The sequence below is a fragment of the Myotis daubentonii genome, chromosome 4 (assembly GCF_963259705.1).
Source record: "Myotis daubentonii chromosome 4, mMyoDau2.1, whole genome shotgun sequence".
Taxonomy (NCBI): Eukaryota; Metazoa; Chordata; class Mammalia; order Chiroptera; family Vespertilionidae; genus Myotis; species Myotis daubentonii.
This window is the reverse complement of record NC_081843.1, coordinates 94613291-94626647: the sequence shown is the minus strand read 5'-3', so window position 1 is coordinate 94626647 and position 13357 is coordinate 94613291. Positions and strand designations below refer to the sequence as shown.

The 13357-nt window shown below is 35.2% G+C and overlaps 1 protein-coding gene across 4 annotated transcripts in view; it reads right to left on the bottom strand.

Annotated features, from left to right (window-relative positions):
• Positions 1-6972, bottom strand: part of CDH9 (cadherin 9) — a 52892-nt gene extending 45920 nt beyond the window's left edge. For all 4 annotated transcript variants that reach the window (XM_059691872.1, XM_059691873.1, XM_059691874.1 and 1 more), the window contains exon 1: positions 6704-6972. In XM_059691872.1, the coding sequence (XP_059547855.1) occupies positions 6704-6931 (228 nt within the window). In that variant the 5' untranslated portion in view covers positions 6932-6972. The remainder of the gene's footprint in view (positions 1-6703) is intronic.
• Positions 6973-13357: the final 6385 nt, after the last annotated feature.

Below are 13357 nucleotides of genomic sequence, written 5' to 3'. Positions count from 1 at the left end.
AAATTTATGAAAATGCAAAAGGCCTCAAAATCCATAGTGATCTTGAAGAAGAGGAACACAGTTAGGGAACTTAAATGACTAGATTAAAAAATTAAATATTGCTTCAATAATTAAGGCAGCTTCATATTACCACATAAACAAAAATGTCAACATAATGACTAGAAATGCATGAACAACATAAAGAGACACATGAATTTTTAAAAAGGCCACTGGAATTAGATACCTAAGTGACTTTTTAAAAATAATGATGAGTATGTATGGGTGGACTTGATGTTCTATAAGTTTGGAAATAGAGGAAAAAAATGTTGGAGTATTTGAAATAGTACAAAAGCACTGAAATAGGACATCAGGAAAAATCACACATAATTTGGTAATCATACTAATGAACATTTTCTACCACACTTACATTTTTGAATGGTTTAACAGTTATTTATATTTCAGAGGGGCAGGGAAAGCTCTCTAAAATTTTAAATGCAAATGTTTCTGGGAGTAGTTACAATTTCATATTCAGTCAGACTTTGTTTAATCCTATCTTTTAATCATGGATACCTCTTTTTAATTATCTGTATCAAGGACATATCATATTTTGGAGTGAAAGCGAAATTAAAATATCTGCTGTTTAAGGGCATAGAACAAAATGGGAGGGGCTTGGTTGCAATCAGGGCACTGAGTATAATGGGAATACAGGAAAAGTACTGAATTTGGTGCAACATGTGTCCGGAGAAGGGAATATACTTATTTTAAAGTTTATCTGCTCTTCCTGTGTGATTCATCATGTCAGTTTCTCAGGACCCAGATTATATATGCTCAATAAAGTTCTCTTAAGAGAGCAGCTGAATGCTAATTGTGAGTAAATATATGATGTCACACATTTTGAAGAACTGAAACCCAAAACGGATTCAAAGGTCACAGATTCTAGATAGTAGACCAATGTTAATTAAAATTGGACATAAGTAAGATTTTGATAAGTGACATAACTTTGATGGGGAATTCTAGCTGGGGTGAATGGAGATAGATCGGCTTTACGTAAGAGGATTAATTTGAGATTAGACTTAAAACAAAGGAGAAGAGATGACATTATGGTAAGGGTGCTTAGAAATTTCCTATAAAAAAGGCCTGTGAACATAATGAAAGTAGAGGTCAAGAATATGGAAGAAAAAAAGTCTCATTATGCCTAGAGCTAAGGCTGCATAGTTATGGGGACACAGGCTGGAATGTACAGTGGTAATGAATGCTTTGATTTCTATTTAAGTAAATTTGAGGGTGGTTGTTGATTTTTTCTATAGCCATTTTGGCCAAGATATTGGTATTGTTCAAGAAACAGTGTGTAGTATGGTTTGAGAATTAAAGTACGTAAAAGGCTAGTGTAGCATGCAGTGATGTGATAATACAGTACTGGCAGTAAGAATAAAATAATAGCTCTCTAATATAAAAGCTGGCTTTTAAATAACTCGGTGTGAAGTAAGTATTTGTGCATTGTCCTGAGGACTTAGGTTAATGCTTAATATTTTCCTCATGTGTTTCTAGTTTTTTTTTTTTTTTTTAAAAACAACCTATAAAGAGAATTTTGGGATACAATGTGCTTTTAAATCAGAAGCAGCTGCTACATGTACTGCACCATAAGTAATGACATTATAAAACCTTTATAAATGTAATTTATTTTGGTTCTGAAAAACACTGCAACACTATAAAAATTTATCAAACATCCTCAGGAAATGTGAGACTTTATTTCTGTGTTTATATACTTCAAACTGCCATATCCTAAAGCCTAAGGGAAAACTCCCTATCCAAATACATTATTTTATGTATGTTTTGGGGAAATATCAATGTTTAGGGCATAAGTCAACATACATAAGTGCAAAAGCTTAATTACTCAACAAATTGATTTCTCAATATAATATAAACCAGACTCCTATCTGTTTTGCTGTTGGTATCTGTATTTTCATTGTTTTAGTTAACATCTAAACTAATTGTATCTAATTATAACCAAGAGCCCAATAAATGTTAAAATCCCCTCCCATTCTAGGATTCTATGATTACACTCATGATGATTTAAGCTATGAAATGTCTTTATTAAAACTATTAAAAACTTAGAGCTAAGTCTGCAAAATGATATTTTATATTTAGATAATGACTACTTATACGTAGTTCTAGGACACTATGTCGATTGCCCTAAGCAAAATGAGTGCTAAACACATATCTTTGAATTAAAATATAATGGTCAATTAAGTTGATATGTCAAAGTTATTTTATGACTACTAATGTTTTCCTTTAAAAAAAAAAACACTACTCCTGTAAGTTTGTCTACTCTTCATACAATAAATGTGTTTTAATAATCAGATAGTAAAATAAAGTATTTATATTATGCTTAATTCTCAATATTAATAGACATATGACCAGTTAATTATTAATCCTTGACCATTAGGGATTCCACAAGATCTAGATCTAATATCCAAAAAATAAAATGCATATAAAGATTCTCTAACAGAATAATAGAAGCCTTTGCTATGCTCTTTGTATTGTGGAATTGTGCACCTAAAACCTGTATAATTTTGTTAACCAGCATTACCCAAAATTCACTAAAAGAAAACAAATATATTTTAATTCTTCTCTTGTGCTGTATTACTAGATTTCATAAGTAATTCATCACAGGTGTCTATTCAAATTATAGGGAAACTACATAGTAGTTTCTGTGACTTTATAATCCTCTTTGTAAGAACCAAAGGTTTCTCTTGATATAGAAAACAGAATTGGTAAATATCCGATAGTTTTGTCAAGAGTGAGCAACCAAATTTCAGACGGCATTGTGAAAAACAAAAATTGCTCTTAATTTCAACATTGCAGATTTTTCTTCCCTGTCTTGCAAACATCTAAAATGACATAAGGAAACATTCTAAAGAATTTTCCTTATGAAAATATCATTGTGATTAATTTTCTTGTTCTTCCAGTCCATCCCATCCAGACAATGAAAGCAAATTTGTCAACTTAGACTGTGCTAAACAACTCGGCATGGTATTCTGGACCTTTCACATTAATGATCTTATCTTTTTCCCATTGGACGTGTGTGTGTGTGTGTGTGTGTGTGTGTGTGTGTGTGTGTGTGTGTGTGTCTTTTATCATGTCATATGCAATTCTACCTGTTTGGATTATCCACATGCAAATTTTTATTACATTTTTACTAGACCCTCCTGCCCACAGACAGGTTTCTTCACACTCTTAGAAAATATCTGAACTTTGGAGTTAAAGAAATTTTAATGATAATTTCATTTAAACTGGCAAGAATGTAAGGTATGTGAAGTTTAATTGACTTCTAACTTCTTCATAATTACTAAATGGTGCAATCAGGACTGAACCTTGTAAGTTGTATGTTTGTCTGTGCACATGTAGATTTTATTAATCTGGCAAGTACTCCCCAGCCAGTGTCGCTCAGTGGTTGAGTGTCAAACTATGAACCAGGAGGTTACAGTTCCATTCCGGGTCAGGGCACGTGCCCAGGTTGTGGGCTGCATCCCCAGTAGGGGGTGTGCAAGAGGCAGCCGATCAATGATTCTTTCTCATCATTGATGTTTCTATCTCTCTCTCCCTCTCCCTTCCTCTCTGAACTCAATAAAAATATTTAAAAAATATTTCTAGCACTACTTTATTTGTTCAAAACTGCTTCCTCTAATTTCAGAATTAAGTCCTAGATTTTACATTCAAGGATTATACCTTTCTGAATTTATAAAATTATAAAATTCTATATCACTTATAAATTAATATAGGCATTATTTTCTGGAACTCCTAGTTTCTGTAAAACTAAGAAAATATTTGTGAACATCTCTTTGCATTAGAAGCTACCTATTTTTACCCAGTCCTGGTAGTATATGGTAAATATGGTAGGCCTTTATTTCACATGGGATATTGCCAGTGCAATAGAACTGGGAAGACTAGGTTTGTGTTCAGACAGAGCAGCCAGGACAATGTGATCAAAAAGACAATCTGTTATTGTACAAGCAGTTCCATCCTCATTACAATTCATATGTTCAACCAAGTTCAGAGGCAAGATTCTAGCTAGTCTCTGTATACTAATTAATAATAATGTCAAAGCCAGGAGAGCAGGTTAGGAGAGAGTTTATAAACCCTATGAACTTAAGAAATGCTAAAAATAATTGGAAGCCCACTTTTATAATGAAGTAGATATGTGGGGTTGGCGTATATAAGACAAGATCCTATTGCAAAACAGAGAAAGTGTGCTTTTCAGAAAGTAGTACAGGTGTTTATATTAAAAGTTCTCTTTCATATACATATTGTTTTCCATAAATACTATAAAATAATGGACACGCAGATTTGATGTGATTATCTTCATTTGAGAAAATTTCTGAATACTATATATGGGTTTTCCATCTTGACTCATGTCAAAAATAAATAGGCACAGGAAACTGAACACCTTACCTTGTCCATAGCTAAAAAAAAATAGTTGTTTTTTTTTTCTCAAGAGAAGTGATAATAATTTATGAAAAGTAGTTAAAACTATACACACTGCTAGTAGCTATCATTGACAGATTACAGAACTAATTCAAAATGGTACGGAAAGATCTAAAGCATATGTATGTTTTAAATTTTCAGAATAATATTGTCAAGGTCCATCCATCCATGTTGTTGTAAATATCAGTAATTCATCTTTTCTTATGGCTGTGTAAGAATCTATGGTGGACAAAGAATCTAATATACAGATCATGTAGCACAGAAATGTATGTTTGAAACCTATATGGTTCTTTTAATCAATGTAACCTCAATAATTTTAATAAAAAATAAAATAAAATGTATATGCAGTAATAGTGGTCAATCAATCAATACACACTCAATTTTTATGAGAAAGAATTTTTGTTTACAGCCAAAAATAAATGCTTGTAGTGGAGCCTTGGTTGCCTTAAGATTACAAGTATCTCTTTTTATCTGTGGTTATTCTTCTGTATCTGTGAATCTCCCAGGATGAAACCTTTTATATAAGGCCCCATGAACTGAATGTGCCCTTTATACACAGCTTGAGAAAAAGAATCATAAAGCAATTTCAAGTTCTTAGATACAAACATTTGTCAGTTGAACTTGAAATATCACGATGTTAGTTATTAACTATGGAATGAAAAGTGATGTTAAGTGAGGGATGCTGTAGGATGCCATATGACTAACCTGAAGAGAAATAAGAGATAAAAAAGAGTCATCAGGTGAACCGTATGGGGCAAGATGCATATGACCTATGGAACCAGAGGACAGATATTTCAAAGAAAGTGAAAGTAATAGGCTTTTGATAAAATAGGCTGCATTTGGAAAAACATAATATCACACACACTAAAGAAGAATCTGGTCAAGATTTTGGAAATTTCACAGATAAATGTATGTGATTTAAAAGCAATAGGCATAACTTTTGTGATATCAGGTACCTTTTTGTTTATATTTTTGGCCTCTTCTTATTTGACTGATGTTGCAGTGAACTAAACAATACTCATTTCATTGCAATCACCTCTAGTATCATATGCCAAGAACCAAGAAAAATATATGCGTTTCTATGGACAATGTTAGTATTCATAATTGTTTATTTTTTATTCTCATGATTTGAAATGAGTGGGCATAAATGGGGGGGGTAAAGCACAGAGAACATAGGACTTGCTGGTATATAAAACAGCATAAATGAGATTGGTACGGGCAGATAGATAAGTAGAAAACTTTGGATATCAGAAAGATCATGTCACATAATCTGTGACACAGAGGAAAGGAGAGAGGTTGAATGAATGTTTGCTGAAAATTGAATGCAAGAAGTGTTAAGTATTTTCCATTGACATTTGCTCCCAACTGCTAATGAGCAGCAGCTACAAAGTACTTCAGGTGAATGAGCAACATCATCCTGCTACTAGAATGCTATTAAAGCTTTCTAAAGGTAGTTTCTTTCTTCTACTTCTTTTTCTCTTTTTCCTCAAATCTGTGGGTCTGAATTGTAGGCAGGAAGTTGTTCAGTTTGACTGAGATTAAGAAGTAGAAGCGCCCACTTGGAGTGGTCAGTGGCTGAGTGTCCACCTATGAACCAGGAGGTGATGGTTCAACTCCTGGTCAGGACACATGCTGGGTGGTGGGCTTGATCCCCAGTGTGGGGCATGCAGGAGGCAGCCGATCAATAATTATCTCTCATCATTGATGTTTCTATCTCTCTCCCTCTCCCTTCCTCTCTGAAATCAATAAAAATATTTTTTAAAAAGAAATAGGACTATCTAGAAGTATTTTTTTCTTATACATATCATACTACTCTTAATTATAATAAATTATTCATTAGTAGAGACCAACATAATTTAGTAATTTTTGGCATATTATAATTGTACTTTGTATTGCCTCCTATAGCACACTAGTTATTATTTACCCATGACTTTAAATTAAATTTCAAAGAAACTTTTAATCTTTTAGATGCATACACATACAATTAAAATCATACTTACCTGATTAATAATGAATCAATTCTACATATAACTAATTTTATTTTGAGACATACTATGAATACTGACCTACACTGAGCTACCTGAACAAATCACATTCCCTACCATACTCTACTGAAATGTCATGCCTTTTGCACACCGCAATGAGTCAAATATTGTTTGAATAATCATTAGTGATGTCAAAAGCCACTGTAAAATATAAACCACTTCCAGCCTCTACATTATCATATAAAAATTCTTACCTTGCCTACATATTGTGTATCTGTACCTGTGTACTCTTCCAACAAAAAGAACTGATTCCACATCCAGCCACGCTTGGTGCGATGTAGCATTTTACCATCATCTTTTGTCAAACTCATCATCCTTTTACTTGGTAAATCACTGTTAGCTTTTTCTTGTAATGGGATAGCATCAACTGCATAAAACATATAGGTCCAGATGAATAGTGGTAGGCAATGGTAAGTCCTCATTATTTGCGGCTTCAGCAGGATATCAAATTCAATGTACCGTCTATTTCCCCTGAGGAGTAGGGGGAGAAAATGCTTTATTAGGTTGTGTCTCACTTTCAAATGATCTGTAAACTGTAAAACTTTTCTAAATGTTATTTATATTATTTTCCATGTTACATCAGTGAACTATTCTTAAAAACTTATATAGGCAAGTCGGAAGACATATATATCACAATTAAAGTATATAGGAAGTTAATGACTGACTTAAATATAATTATATTGCAGCATATAAATGTGAATATACTTGTAATTTAAAATAATAGATATTTTCAGAAAATAATCTCTACAATACATCAAAGATCATAGAGGCCGTAAGTATATTATTAAAATATGCATATATATGAACCTATGTACTTTACAGAAAACTGTTTTCTGCCCACAATCTACTACATTTTACTAGCTGTTTCTTCTCTTTCTCCTCCTCTTGTTTTTCTTCTACCTCCTCTTGTTCTTCTGTAATAAGCTGAGATGGTGTCCCAAGGAAAACTCAATGATACCAAATATACTTTGGATTGTGTCTTGCAATACATAGTGCCATACCATGCTGATCTTTACAATTGATAGCTATTATTCCCCCCGACAATCAGATGAGTGAGTCACTCAAATTTATTTGAGAATGAGTTGAACATGCTCTGAATGGAAACATTTTACCTAATAATTTAAAAACAACAACACATTCATTTCCTAACAAGAAAGAAGAGCACACAGATGGGTACTGTGAAACTTGGTGTGGGATACCTTGATCCAGTTTTTGAAACAAAGAATGTCTCTCTGTTGCGATAGTAAGTGGAATCTTCTTGAAGTAAAAACAGTAACTCATTGGTATCTCAATTAATTTTATTTATTAGCATATTGGTTTAAATTTATAAGGCATTTAATTTAGTAGATGTGAGATCATAATACTGCTGCTGCTGATGATGATGATAATTATTTGGTAAGCAATAGAAACCCATCTCAAACTAGGGTAGGCAAAAGAAGAATTAATTGAATTATACAATCACATTAAGTGTGGAAAGGAAAGAATGAAAGAGGTAAAGAGCTACTGGGCATCTCCTGCTCATGAAAACTAGAATCGGCGGGGTTGAGTACTTGAGTACTATGCTCTGTCTCTGATTCTGTCTCTCTTCTCTTTCTTGCTTTGAACCAAGCTTTCTCAACCTGATGAAATATTGGAATTTATGGAGTTCAGATTTAATATGTTCCAATCCAGAAAACAACCAATAGTTATTTCTAACTTGTTTGAAAAGTCCTGGTAATGGATTCAGATTTACCTGGCTTAACCCAAATGCTCAATGCTGGAACATCCTAGATAGTAAAAGGCTAATATGCAAACCAACTTAATGGTATAACGACTGGTCGCTATTTCACACACTGACCACCAGGGGGCAGATGCTCAATTCAGGAGCTGCCCCCTGGTGGTCACTGTGGTCCCACAGGAGGAGCACCGCTCAGCCAGAAGCCAGGCTCACAGGCTGAGGGACCCCCCTGAGTGCATGAATTTTGTGCACCGGACCTCTAGTACACCTATAATTCAATTGCATTTATCAGGGCATAAAGACCAAATATAAACTTCTAGCGTGGCTTATTCCTAATTATCTGTGAGGCTTTGGGATATTTACCCACATTACTAGGACTTAACTACTCTTTCTATCAAAGGAATATAATTAATACCTGATTCCCAAGTTATCATTAATATTGGTTGAACTTTTAATAGTCATTTGTAGTACAAGGACTTATTTTTACAACAACATATATCTATGGAAATACACATTAAGAATATAAGTAATTTGATAAAAATCTTATAGGAAATAAGTGTCAGAAATAGTTTTAAAACCAAGGCTTTAAACAGTATTTTTTAGATAATATAGGTAAAGAAGTTAACACAGTGCTAGTATACGAATTCTCAAGATGTTAATATCATCATCAACCATGGTTGCTCCCACTGTGTGTGTGTGTGTGTGTGTGTGTGTATACAGTATTCTATGCAATCCTCTATAATAAAGAGATAATATGCTAATTAGACCGGACAGCAGAACAACCTTTCAAATGACCTTCTGGAATGACTGGAATGACCAGTGGGTGGGGGCAGGGCAGTGGGGCCTCAAGGGCAGTGATTTCTTCTCACTGAGAGATTCCTTTGGCCATTGTCTTTTTTGATAACCCTTGCCAGAGAAATTGGAGAGCATTCTTCATTTCCTGAGGTCTGTTCTAACTACAATGCCCACTTTGGATAGAATGTAAGCCTTTAAGCAAAAAAGTCCAATTGTATTAGATGGAGCCAGTGACTTCGGCAGAGGCTAGGATCCCCTAGTCCTTAAAGCTAGAATACAATATTGCATTCATTTTCAGTGCATTGGAAAGCATTTGGAATATTTTAACATGGCATGTTTATAAAAGGTTAATCCGGCTACAGAGTTGAAATAAGTTAGAGGGTAGGAAAGGGTTTGGTTAAAGGGAGATCGGTTAGAATCTATCACTCTAGCCCAGTAGGAGATGACAATGGCATATAGAGAAATGGTTTGAAGTGGAGAATGATACTCTGTTGAGGTTCCCTTAGCTATTTTAATATGCCCACAGAAAGGCACGTGCACACATTATATACACACACACACACACACCATACACTCCAGTTTCTGTATGGTTTTGCTTCTTCTAATGGCTTGCACCTGCAGTTCTCTTTGGAGAACCTTCTTTGGCTATTGGAGCCACTTTGCCCATATGCAGAGGGAGCTTAAAGTGCTTACAACTTGACAATTATCTCCAACAGAATCCCTGAGCCATTGTCTAACAGGTGCAGAAACATGAAAACCTACATGTGCTATACATCCCAGAGCTCCCCTGCAGAATCATGCTGGGGTTGGAACTTTGACTAACATTAGAACTTATTTTGATTATACCCTGTCTTGTCCCCCCCCCCCCACTCTTTCCCTAGCTTTCTGGTCTGGAAGCAATGTTTTAGCCAATCACTTGCACACAAATCCTCACCTCAGTGTTTGTTTCTGGAGAACAAGACCTAAGACATAGATAAAAATCTGTATATTTACAAGATTAAATACTACCATCTCATGTATTGGTCATTATAGCAGTGGAAAAAATAAGAAATATAATTTTTAGATTTTTAATTTGTGAACTGAGCCATTCATTGAGTGGAAAAGCAGTTCTGTTAGAAAAATTAAGAATTAAGTTTTTTGTTATTTTTATTCAAAATAAATAAATAATTTTATACTGCTATTGCTAACAACATTTTGGCATAATTAATAATAGGAAGGAAAAATTCACTATTCTACTGATTTTACATCGTTTAATTTATATATTTACTAAAGGCCCGGTGCATGAAATTTGTGCACTTGGGGTTGGGGGGGCGGGGGTGTCCCTCAGCCCGGCCTGCACCCTCTTGCAGTCCGGAAGCTCTCGGGGGATGTCCAACTGATGGCTTAGGCCACCAGCCATGAGCCCGGCTCAGGCTTCTGGCTGAGTGGAACTCCCCCTCTGGGAGTGGACTGAACACTGGGTGCAGCTCCTGCGTAGAGTGTCTTCCCCCTGGTGGTCAGTGCGTGTCATAGCAAACAGTCATTCCTCTGTTCGGTCTATTTGCATATTAGTCTTTTATTATATAGGCTGATAGCCTTTTAAAGTAGAGTCTTCTATATTTCCTCATATTCTTTTTTTAACATATTTTTATTGATTTCAAAGAAGAATGGAGAGGGGGAAAGAGATAGAAACATCAATGGTGAGAGATAATCATTGATTGGCTGCCTCCCACATGTCCGCTACTGGGAATTAGGTCTGTAACCCTGACATGTGCCCTTGATCAGAGTCGAACCTGGGACCCTTCAGTCTGCATGCTGACACTCTATCCACTGAGCCAAACCAGCTAGGACAACTCCTCCTCATATTCTTATGAGGGAACTGAGGTTCAAAGAGGTTCAAAGATTGGCCAGATAGAAGAACTGAGAATTAATCTTGGTATGCCATTGCACTTGGGCTTACCCTTCTAACTTCTATGATGCTGGATGCTGGCAACCAGCATTTATTCTAACTTGCCTTCTGTGTTCTAGGCAATTTGCTGACTCTTTCCTCAAACAATTTTAACTTTCAGCTCAGTAATATTACAAAGAGGGAAGGGCCATGTTAGAGGATTAAATTAAGGCTTTTCTTATTGAAGTAACTTACTAATATCACAAGGTGGTAGGCGCCTGTGGAAAAAAGAAGGAACTGAGGATTTGAATTCTGTGTTACTGATGACAATGCATATAGTAATTATACTGCTGCTAAGTAACATTGCTCCATAGGTATGAGGTATGGTAGCAACCATCTCAGGTAGAAACTGTAGTTTAACTCTAACCCTGCTGTTTGGCTTCTGTGTAACAATAGAAAAGTTACTTTGATTTTCTGAATTGTACAAATCATCCCATTTGATTGAATGCCTTATTGATTGTAACGTGACTATCCCATTGATTGTGATCTTACTGGTTATCGAAGCACTTTCTTCTGTACCTGGGAAATAGGACAGCACAATTATCCTAAATTGTCTTAGTGGCCACAGATAATGCATTCCAGTTGACTCAGTGGTCCCAAGACCAGGACAGTGCAATTACTCTAAATTGCCTCGATGGCTCTAGATAACGAATTCCTGGCAACTCAGTGGTCTCAAGACCCGAGGTCTCTAGATAATGTGTTCCTATCAACCCAGCGGTCCCAGATTATGTGTTTCTATCAACTCAGTGATCCGGAGACCCAAAACTGTAATTAACATGCTTAATTCTGCTTCTGTAAACTGCTTTTTTGCAAACCAGGTTCCTCATTCCAAAACTTGGGATGTAATCAATACCTTTGTGATCTTTGCCTATATAAGTCTGGTTTTTCGACCATCTTATTACTATGAGATTTGGGGAATGGCCCCTCATCATAGTCCCGGATTGCAATACATGTGACTCTTTAATTCGACTTCTTGAGGCGTCCCTCTGTGATTCGTGGGGTACATTACAACAGGTGCTCACCTGGAGGCCTCTTTCATGGGCTTCAAATGCTTTCCCAGCTCAAGGTCTTTGTCTTGACTCACAATCTCCCCTACAACTATCTATGTGGGTCATCCATAGCCATCTCTTTCTCATTATATTCAGTCTCTATATAATATTCTGCTTTTTGGAGAAGTCTTCTAAACAACTTTTTCAAAAATAGCTTACCCCATTTCAGTCATACCACAGATTTATTTTCTTCATATTATTTACCATGATTTTAATTCTTTCATTTAGTAGATTATAAATTTATTGACTCATTCCCCTTATTATAATGTAACTTTTATGGTGGTGAGATATTTGGTAAATGATCGTGTCCTGTATAGAATAGTTATTGACATTCAGTAGGTACTTAACATGTATTTGTAAAATTAATTGGTTAGTGATTCATGCATAAAATGGATAACCCCAAACTTGACCCTAGGATCACATACATTGATTTAATATACTATTCCATAAACAGTTGATAGAGATAGGGAAAGAGTTGAACTTGTAGGAAATGTGCCTTTTAAAAGAATGCTCTTATTGATCTATATGTCTGTTCTTGTGCCAGCACCATGCTGTTTTAAGAACAGTGGCTTTGTAATACAGCTTGATATCTGGTGTTGAGATTCCACCTACTTTGTTCTTCTTTCTCAGGATTGCTGCAGCTATTCGAGGTCTTTTTTTTTTATTCCAGATGAATTTTTGGAGCGTTCGTTCTAGATCTGTGAAATATACCATTGGTAATTTAATGGGGATTGCATTGAATGTATAGATTGCTTTGGGTATTATGGACATTTTGATGATATTGATTCTACCAATCCATGAACACGGTATGTTCTTCCATCTGTTTATGTCTTCCTCTATCTCTTTTTTCAGTGTCCTGTAGTTTTTACCATATAAGTCTTTTACCTCCTTAGTTAAATTTATTCCTAGATATCTTAATTTTTTTTTGGTGCGAGGGTAAATGGGATTGCTTTTTCAGTCTCACTTTCTGTAAGTTCACTATTGGTGTAAAGAAATGCCATAGATTTCTTGGCATTAATTTTGTATCCTGCTACATTGCCGAATTCATTTATTAAGTCTAATAATTTTTTGATGGAGTCTTTAGGGTTCTCTATGTACAGTATCATGTCATCTGCAAATAAGGACAGTTTTACTTCTTCTTTTCCAATCTGGATGCCTTTTATTTATTCTTCTTGTCTGATTGCAATGGCTAGTACTTCCAGTACTATGTTGAACAGGAGTGGTGAGAGGGGGCATCCCTGTCTTGTTCCTGTTTTTAGGGGGATTGGTTTTAGTTTTTGCCCATTGATTATGATGTTGGCTGTGGGTTTGTCATATATTGCTTTTATTATGTTGAGGTATGATCCTTCTATTCCTACAT